At 45.6% G+C, this 10,174-nt stretch overlaps 1 protein-coding gene across 3 annotated transcripts in view; it reads left to right on the top strand.

Moving 5' to 3' along the window:
* Positions 1-512: 512 nt before the first annotated feature.
* xirp2b (xin actin binding repeat containing 2b) overlaps positions 513-10,174 on the top strand; it is a 25,769-nt gene continuing 16,107 nt past the window's right edge. For 2 of the 3 annotated variants that reach the window (XM_063214072.1, XM_063214073.1), the window contains exons 1-3: positions 513-782; positions 5,716-5,900; positions 9,514-9,642. In XM_063214072.1, coding sequence (XP_063070142.1) covers positions 5,844-5,900; positions 9,514-9,642 — 186 coding nt within the window. In that variant the 5' untranslated portion in view covers positions 513-782; positions 5,716-5,843. The remainder of the gene's footprint in view (positions 783-5,715; positions 5,901-9,513; positions 9,643-10,174) is intronic. The other variant, XM_063214074.1, reaches the window with a different exon arrangement.

Here is a 10,174-nt window from a genome sequence, read left to right on the forward strand (position 1 = left end):
GAAAGAAAGTGAGGTACAGTGAGAGAGAGAGAGAGAGAGAGAGAGAGAGAGAGAGAGAGAGAGAGAGAGAGAGAGAGAGAGAGAGAGAGAGAGAGAGAGAGAGAGAGAGAACAATGAGAGAGAGCAAGAGTACTGTAACAGCATGCATGTAAGAAAGAGAGAAAGCAGAGAGAGAGAGAGAGAGAGAGAGAGAGAGAGAGAGAGAGAGAGAAGAGAGAGAGAGAGAGGAAGAGAGAGACAGAGAGACAGACAGAGAGACAGACAGACAGACAGACAGACAGACAGAGAGAGAGAGAGAGAGAGAGAGAGAGAGAAAGGTGACTAGCCCCTTTCTCACAGAACCCTCAACCTGCTAGGGTCTGGAGGGTAGAGAGGTGGGTGATCGTTGTGGTTGAGGTGGTCTTGAGTTGAGAGAAGAGGTGGGGAGTGCAGGGGTTGAGGGGCCTCTAAAAAAAGCCCCCCCTCTTTCAGACGTGTCCTCTCTTCTGACATGGGGGGCAAGGGGGTGGTGTGAGTCCAAAATAAAACGCGCAGCCACTGGGCCCCGCTGGGACAGAGGTGAATGCGTGTGCGGCTGGAGCTGGTCTCCAACTCCTGTGGGTGGGTGTTGTAGCTTTGTATTATTTGTAATATTATTTTATTCCCGTCGCTGCCGTCGCTTGCTCTGCCGACCGGTCGGCGCTATCGCCCCTGCGGGCCGGGGATTTTTTATCGGGCCAATCTGTGGGATTCTATCAGCTGAGCTGTCCCTGCTTCGTCTGTCGCTTATCTGAAAGGATTCGGTGAGTAGTTGCTGTTGTGAGAGAGAACACAGAGGCGCTCTACTAACCTGTGGCCTTCCCGCTGCCTAAAGCGTTGAAAGAGCTTTATCTTTAAAAAAAAACAGCTTTTATTTTCCTACATGTTTGATGTGTTAATTCCATGCGTGCTGAGGAAGTGAAAGGTGGCCTGAATATGTCAGCGTAGTTGGAAGTTTTCCAACAGCAGTGAGTACTAATGAGTAAATTAGAGTGAGCCTTGAGCAAGAATGGAGAGTGGCTTGCCAGTTATTTCAACATTTAAAGGTACAGGATGTGGGATGGTGGCCAGAGTGGGTATTACAACTATGCATCTCATTGAAACTGTGCCGCCTATTCCCAAATTTGATATTTTCATGAATATTCACTTGGTAATGAAATAAATAATATTTACCAGTATGACAGCACAGTAAGTTTTGCAGCTGAAAATGTCTAGGGCTGGAAATCTAAAATGGCAGACATGGAGGAGATCCTCCTTTTCATGTCTGAAAAATGTAATTTTCCCAGTCGTAATAAATACTTAGAATTTGATGGTAATGGTAAATCTTTGTGGAAAAAAGTATCATTTGGTGTACCTTTAAATTAACTCTTGATTTTTCTTGCTGATGTCCAGTCAACAAAGTTTGCATGAAGAGGAATAAACTCACTAGTGCTTCTTGAGGACTCTGCTCTACATGGTTGTGGTGTGTAGCCAATAATCTCTTTCAAGATATTAGCATTGGACTGTGGGGATGGCTAGCACTCTCAAATATCCAACATGGCTACACAGCAGTAGTCCCCTCGACTCCCACTCATTTCACTTTCAGTTCCATTTGTTGTACAGAATTCAAAGACCAACCAACCATAAACACTATATAGCATTGGCACCATTTAGCTACAGCTGCTATTGTCTGCTAATAAACAGGTGTGTAGCATGTGCCAAGACTGTAGTTATAGCATATTACGTTGATCAACTCCACTTTAACCCGTTGGCACCAGTCATACAGCCATTATTGTTTGATAAATATAAGCTTAGCTTGTGCCAAGATTGCAGCTTTAGCATGTTACATCGATACATTCCGCTATAACCAATTCATTTGCAGCTATTAAGAGTCACTTTAACACCAAGATTAGATTTAGGGCTGTGTGCACTAAGATTAGTCTGTGTGTGTGTGTGTGTGTGTGTGTGTGTGTGTGTGTGTGTGTGTGTGTGTGTGTGTGTGTGTGTGTGTGTGTGTGTGTGTGTGTGTGTGTGTGTGTGTGTGTGTGTGTGTGTGTGTGTGTGTGTGTGTGTGTGTGTGTGTGTGTGTGTGTGTGTAGCCTACATGTCTACATGTATATGTGACGGGGTAGAGGGGTGGGTGTTGATGGACGCTGAGACTCACTTTAAGGAAACTCCTGTTCCTGGCCATCTCACGCCTGCCGCCACAGAGAAACCCGACGCCTGCGTCCAGCGTCGTTTAAAATAAGGTCGATTTATTTTTTGCAGGTACTTGGCGCCTCGATTACTTCACTTTCCTGTTACACGAGCTCCAGAAATGTACAGGGCGCTCGTCACCAAATAGCACCACAACTCTGGCATCCAGTCGCACAGACCACCCCGTGACACACATGCCTGGTCCTGCACCGAAAGGCACGGACACTTGCGTCGCAAATCAAGCGCCCGTTTACCTGTCCCATTGCGCTCGGCCAACCCCTGTCTCCTGTCCTGTCCTGTCCTCTCCCATATATTTCACATGCGCACATGGGGTGTCCAGAATGGCATTAATATTAGGTGCAATGCACTTTTGAGATGCACTAAAAGGAAGCTGATTATTTTTGGGAGCCTCAAGATGCGCAGCACATCCCTCTTGACAGCTTGATGGGTTTACACTGGCATAGCCGTCATGCCTGGCCAGCTAAAACGGAGGGGTGGAAGGGAGAGGTGTATGGGGTGGAGTGGGGTGGGGGGTGGAGAGCATGAGGGTAGAGCTGGGGTGGTGGGAGAACGTGGTGGGGGAAGGTGGACTGCTGATACTTGACTCAGTCGATGGCTCATAGCAGAAACATCTACCATTTCCGAGCGAGAAAATCATTTCTTGCCAGGAGACAGTTATATAATTACTCTCTTTGTAGACCTGGTGACATCTCCTCATTCTGGGGCTCATGTGCATGTGTCAGAGAAAGGGCAGTAGCAGAATCACAGAAATAAAAAAGGCGTGTCAGTGTCCAGATTGTGTTGGATGGCAGTAATAACTTTTTCCTCTCGCGCGCCCTGTGTTGAATCTATGGCCAGTGAATGATATTGAGTAGCAGTGAAACGTTTTCTTCTCGGCTCGGCTCCATCAGCCAAAGTAATGATAATGATGAGGTGGGCTAGACGCGTTTTTCATTCTAAATAAGCCGCTTTGCGACCAGCACGGCTGATTGCATGGCTCAATTGAAAGCGATATTCTCCCAATGACTAGCGGAGCGCATAATATGAGATTTAATACAGTTTGATCTGGGCAGAGAACTGAATTATTGAGACCATGATGTCACAGTGTTAGTCTGTCAAATCCTGTGCACCATCCATCTTACTGTGGAGAAGGAGGACATTATCAAACATCTCTGATTGTCTTTATCTGCAGGCTGAGAGTGGCACAAATTAGATTTAATAAGGTCAGCACTAGTGAGCACTACTGTCCTTTCTGCCAGCAGAATAAAGTTTTTCATGAATTCCATAAATTCCTGATTAACCTACAGGAAAGATTCTGTTCCTTTTTTATTGTTTCCCAGCTTACATCCCAGCTACAATATACACTGGAAATCTTATCAGTGAAAGCATGACGCATAGACCACTTTCCTTGTTAGAGTGTGAATTCGCTGCTGTCTTATGTATTAGTAACTACAGCCAAATGGCTCTTTAAAAATAATCTGCAACTAGAGGAAGCTTGTGAAATTAACGTCATAAAGTAGACTCACAGAGTTGGCGCCCACTTAATTATTAAAGCATTTTTGACAGCTCCTTTTAACAAATGATTAAGTGGCGACGGATTTATCAGAGTTCCTTCAAATCAGACAGTGATGAAATGACTGAGGACCTTTTTAAATCCATCATGTCAGAAGTAAAAAATGATGTGTTTTTATTGAGAGAGAGAAAGGGGTTCCAGGGCACACCAATCACCATGCACAATTAACTAACCTTTATGTGTGTGTTCTGGCGGCTCAGGTTTTTTTTTCTTTATCTTTTAATGGCTTTCTCAAGATGTCAGCCTGTCACCTGTTCGGGGACCATGTTTCTCTTGAGGTTTCGAGGCCCAGACTTGTGTGACCCCCTCTGGGCTGCACTGTTTGAAGGGTGTGGGGACCGAACTGGAACTGCCTCTTGGGCATCTCTGCTTATCTTGTTTTAGCAAATGACAAGCTTCTAGCATCCCCAGCGGGGTAAATAATCCGATTTATTGACCAAAAAAACACACACACACAAAAAAAAATCAAGGGTTGGGCTTAACCGCTAGTGTTGTGAGACCTCCTCGAAAAAGTAAGCTATTTGAGTGAGCCGCTTGAAAAGAGCAAGTGAAAAGAGTCAGTGAGGTCTTACCCAAACAAACAGGCTTCAGTCGGCACCCCTGCTAGTGGCGTTAAGCACCCGCCCACACACCTCCTGCGTGTGTAATGAAGAGGCATGGCTGTGGCGGCCTAGCCTAGCCTAGCCTAGCGCTGAACACTAATGCCTTCGCCATGGGTGTGGAGATGGGGCTGCCGTGTCAAAGCCTCATTACCTTAACAACATTTTTATAGCCGAGAGAGGCACATCAATCTATATCACCCCTCCCCTCTTCTCCCGCCAATCCCTCCGCATAATTGGACAGCCACTGGGTCTGTTTGTAATTGATTTGAATAATGCCGCTGCGCTTTTTTATTGGGAAACTGGAAGGTAGGGAAGGGGAGGTGCCTCCTCCTCCTCCCCCTCCCCCCCTCTTCGTGATTCATGGTCCTATGGTTCTAGAGAAACTTGGCAACATCCGCTGTGACTTTTAGTGCTCCTTGGCTAGGCTATGAATAGAGGGACGGATGGCATGGATGTTGAAGGGATGACCTCATCTGCTGACAGAGTGGATGTTCAACCCCTTGCCCCTGTCTGTGACAGCCAGAATGAAGTCTGTGGTCAGCGTTGGGGTTTAAGGAAAATATGGCTGCTATGTCAGAATTGGCCCTTCTGCCCCCTTACCCCCCAGCAGGTAAACATGCAGGGTCTTTGCCTCTTTAAGCCAGGGCCCTTGATAACACGTTATTTGAGGGCTAACATCCCCCCATAGCTGCTCCGGACTCCAAGAATATGTGCTCCTTGTAAGGGGTTTGGCTATATTTAAAGGCTTTGACGTTGGCTTATGCAATATGTCCACCATGCAGAACTCATCTCTCAGCATTTTATTGTTCGGGGCAACAACTCTCTGGTGTATTATTTTGTCTGCATAGTGGTAATTTAGTGTTATTTTATTATCAAGAAATGTGGCACTGTGGTTATTGTGCATCGGGAGAAAATCTGTAACTGTCAGACCGTGTGCTAAATTGATTTCCGCCCTGTTGCAGCACGCCTGACAGTGTTCAAACACATTTTGTCACTTTGCAATGATTTATCCTCATGCCTCGTGTCCAGATCAATTCAAAGAATACATGGAATTTACATACAGAGCAGTGCCTATTTGTATAACTCTTTCAAAAAAAGATTTGCATAGTTTTGTTTGTTTTTTGCACATGGGCAGTGCTATTTGATGTAATTGTACTGATATTTTGTGAAGGAACGAAAATGAATCACAGTCCAGGCAAAGATTAACTTTTGCCTTTTATTTGGTGAAAACACAAATGACTGAAATGTTCATGTTAGCCGACTACTGCATCGTCTTCAGAGTCAAAATTGACCGGTTGTGTTTACATCTGCTGGGCTTTCTCTTCTTCTTGTTGTGGTGGTGATCAGCTGCTGGCAGCTCGCTGGTAACCAGGGCAGGAGTACCCAAGGACGCAGCAAAGAACCAGGGGAGCGGCGCTCTCTCGTCAGCAGCAGAGGCAGAAGCAGAGGCAGACGCTATCCCACTGAAGGACCGCATGGCCCTGTACCAGGCAGCCGTCTCCCAACAGGACTCCTCCAGCTACTCCAGCGGGGTGAGGAACACACTGCTGCTTACACATATATTTTTGAGAACACAATGGGCATTTCTCAAAACCTAGTGTGCATACTTCCAAGTGTATCAGCCTAATTAGTCACGCCCAGTGATTGGATACTTTTTGGTGAACTCTACGGAGTATCCAATCACTGGGTGTGACTAAGAGAATATCCAATCACTGGGTGTGACTAATTAGGCTGAATACACTTGGAAGTACGCGCACTAGGTTTTGAGAAATGCCCATTGTTACACATGTTGACAGAGTTTAAGAATCTGTTTACACATATATGGATATTTTTGAAAATGCATTGGTTTTGACCTCTCGTTTATAAGCGTAAACAGAGTTTTAAAAGTTGTTTAGACGTTGTAAACGCATTGGCTTTGGCCTCTTATTTACTTGAGAGTGCATTTGGGGGCTAAAATGCACCTGTCACAACGGAGGTTTTATTTTTATCCACATTTCGTGTTTTTTTTTTTAAATATCGGCATACATGTAACCAGCACCTGAGAGTGAGACAGCCCAGCTCAGCTCAGCTCCGCTCAGCATGTCTCCATCTGACAAACATTGTTCTCTTTCGATTGACTCGCTCAACATCTCACTATAGGGATCGCCTGTTATGCGTTTTCCCCATAGTGAGATGTCTCGCTCATCTCCCTCAGAGTTACACAGTAACCTATAGTTTTACCAGATATAGGTCTCTGTCTGAGAGAGAGAGTGTTTGTGCCAGTGTTACAGTTTGTGTGCGAAAAAAAGAGAGGTGGGTGTTTGTATACATATTGTTTTGAACGGTTGGAGGAGCAGTGTGGGGATGGTGGTGTTATGAAAGTGCTCCTCAAGGGAACTGGTGGTCCATGAACGACTTGGCTTCCTGTCACAGCCGAGAGACTGGGATAATAAAGCTCTTGTTCAGGTGCCCATGGTGTCCGCAGCACTGAGGGCTGAGTGCTGAGTTGACACAGCTCCCACTCTTACAACAGCCCCTCAAACAGCTTCTCTCTCTCTATTCTCCTCTAAACACTTTCTGTCTTTTGTGGATACACTGAGAGATTTGATGGATAGCACTCTGAGGTGCTGCGCTACTGCCACTGTGTTACCTGTAAACATACAACACATATTGTAGGTCTTATAAAATCGGCAAGTTGTGGCTCAAGGCCTTGCATAAAATGTCGAAATCTGCATCGTTTACAGCGTAATTCAGATACCATGATTGCAGTGAAGAAGAACAGAGCTCAAAATGTGAGAGCTCAGAGCTCCGATGAAGCATGCGAGTACAAAGCATACGCACAACAGTACACAGGGTTGTTAGTAAGCAAGACACGGGGCGCTGGGTGAAACATCACAAATAAAGAATGATGTAATCAACACATAGACTCTAAGCGTGTTGTTGTTGTGGTCACTGGTCAGTGGGGTGTCGAGTAGCAAAGCAAAGCCTTGTTGTGATGTTGTGGGCCTTGCAGTGACATCCTTATTCCAAACTCTGGAGCATGGCGGCATTGTCGTGGGTTATGTGGTGGGAATGTGACGATGACAGCTGACCCCCCTGTGGAGTTCACTGGCCCTGCAGAAGGCCAGTAAGACGACACCCACTGCTGGATTGGCCATATGGCATACAGGGCATTTTCCCTGGTCAACAGTTTATGGTTTGGGGTATTTGGGTACAGCAAGCCTATCCGAAACTTGCCTGATAATCATCGACTTTCAAATCTAGTACCGAGATGTTGGTCTGACCAAGAAGATAACGAATAACTCTCAAATGGCATGATTAACCCACCTCCCTTGGTTTGATACTGGTCGAGGCCAAAAAAGGTAAAAAAAAAAAAAACCCTTTTTATTAGTCCCAATAGAACATCTCTGCTTAAACCACGTCACTGCCTTGAACACGCCTCTACCCAGGGCCGTTGGAGCTGCCCAAAGTTGATTGCTTCCCGACAAAGTGGGTGGGGTTCCTTGTTTCTCCGTAGCTCGGAAACTATATTTGTATTGCTCATGGCCTGACTAGAAGCAATGCCAAAAGTGTTGCGTCCCTAGGAGGGCGTGGCCTGGCTAATATGAAACAGCCAGATCAAAATGAAGCATTCTGGGTGTTGCGAGTCAAAGTAGCCCATATTAGATGGCTAAAGACATTGTCACATGCTTCATTGTCTCCCTCAATGCCTTATGTGTATGAACCGTCCAAGTGTAAAGCTAAGAAAATGCCTGGCCCGGTTTTTTTAACCCTAGTCCCGCAGACACTGGCTCTTTCTCAAATGCAAGGCCAGTGTCCTTCCAAGTGTATCAGCCTAATTAGTCACACCCAGTGATTGGATACTTTTTGGTGAACTCTACAGAATATCCAATCACTGGGTATGACTAATAAAGGGTATCCAATCACTGGGCATGACTAATTAGGCTGATACACTTGGAAGGACACTGGCCTTGCATTTGAGAAAGACCCACTCACTGCTGGACACAGGCCTAAAATAGCCAGGGTGCAGGAATATGGTAGGCAGCTGCCCCCTACAGACTAACGCCTGGTACCAGAATGGCCTTGTTGCCACACTTGTAGACAGGCATACTAGACAGATAGATAAGTAGATAGACAGACAAACAGACAGACAGGCAAATAGATACAAGCACACAAAACATGCACACGCGCACACACACACACACACACACACACACACACACACACACACACACACACACACACACACACACACACACACACACACACACAGACAGACAGACAGACACACACACAGGAACGCACGCACGCGCACACACGCACACACACACACACACACACACACACACACACACACACACACACACACACACACACACACACACACACTTGAGCGGCCTCCCAAATAAGCATAGACGACGAGCCAAAAATACAAAGAGCTACTGTTACACTGATTGGCAGACGAGACAAACATTTCATTTCCAGACAGTGATCGGCATTCCCACACACCAGAAAACAAAGCAACTGTAAAAACATGTCTCATCATTGAAACATGAAGTCATGTGCTTATTTCCTTTCATATTTGTTTACCGAGCGGATGATGAATAGGAAGAAGAAGCCAGAATAAACAAGTCTGACTCTTGGGGGGCAAGGATTAAAGATTACATCTCTCCCACTCTCTCAAATGCAATCACATTTCCCGAATTCAAGGACTCGGAGGAGACGTCGATGGGATTTCCAGCAAACAAATCTGGCAACGGTACAGCAAGCAAAGCAAAGCTGGCAACATCTACCAAAAAAGCAATGATCTTCTTCTTCTTCTTCTTCTTCTTCTTCTTCTTCTTCTTCTTCTTCTTCTTCTTCTTCTTCTTCTTCTTCTTCTTCTTCTTCTTCTTCTTCTTCTTCTTCTTGATCTTTGGGGCAGCCATGACTCTATAGTTAGAGCGCTGGTCTTTAGATCAGAGGGTTGCAGGTTCAAATCCCACCTTTATCAGCATCTTCATCCATGGCTGAAGTGTCCTTGAGCAAGGCACCTAACCCTGCATTGTTCCATGGCCTGTATCCAATACCCCGTACCTAAATAACTGTAAGTCGCTTTGGGTTAAAAGGTCAGCTGAGTGTAATGTAATGTAATGTAATGAAATGTAATGTAATTTTCCTCTGTAGGTCATGGAGGACCCAGAGGTCTGCTCTCTGCCGGGGGGACTTGCTGGAGTGAGGAGACAATTTGAAGGGACCTCCATGTCCCAAAGCTCAGTCACCCAGTTCCACCACCACCACCAGAGAACTGTGCAGGTAATTATTTAGCGCACAAAAGCATGCACTGTGTTGTATTTTGTAATATGATTGTGATTGAAAATGATAATTCTTTAAGGGAATATGAAAATGATTGTCCTTATAGGACAACAAGGACTATGTTTCTAGAGACGAGTCTTAATACACAGGTACTCAAAGGCAGCCATTGCCTAATGGTTAGGGAGGTGTCTTCAGCTCAGAGGGTTGCAGGTTCGAATCCCACCCTTACAAATTCCCTACACCTCCATCCATGCCCTTGAGCAAGGCACCTAATCCCCACATTGGTAAAGTGACTAACCAATAAGCCCTGTATATATGTGATTGTAAGTCACTGTGGATTAAAGCGTCAGCTAAGTGTTATGTACTGGATGCTAACAAACACAGGCATCCTTTTTTCTCTTGACAAGTTGTAGACAGACTTATACCTGTGCTGTGTTGCTCAGTTAGGACGTACGCAACCTGAATTTGAAAGTCAAGCTCTGTGCCTTTGCGGGGCGGTGTCGGTCACACTTGAAAGCACAAAAGCAGGTAA

The sequence above is a fragment of the Engraulis encrasicolus genome, chromosome 13, assembly GCF_034702125.1.
Source record: "Engraulis encrasicolus isolate BLACKSEA-1 chromosome 13, IST_EnEncr_1.0, whole genome shotgun sequence".
Lineage (NCBI taxonomy): Eukaryota > Metazoa > Chordata > Actinopteri > Clupeiformes > Engraulidae > Engraulis > Engraulis encrasicolus.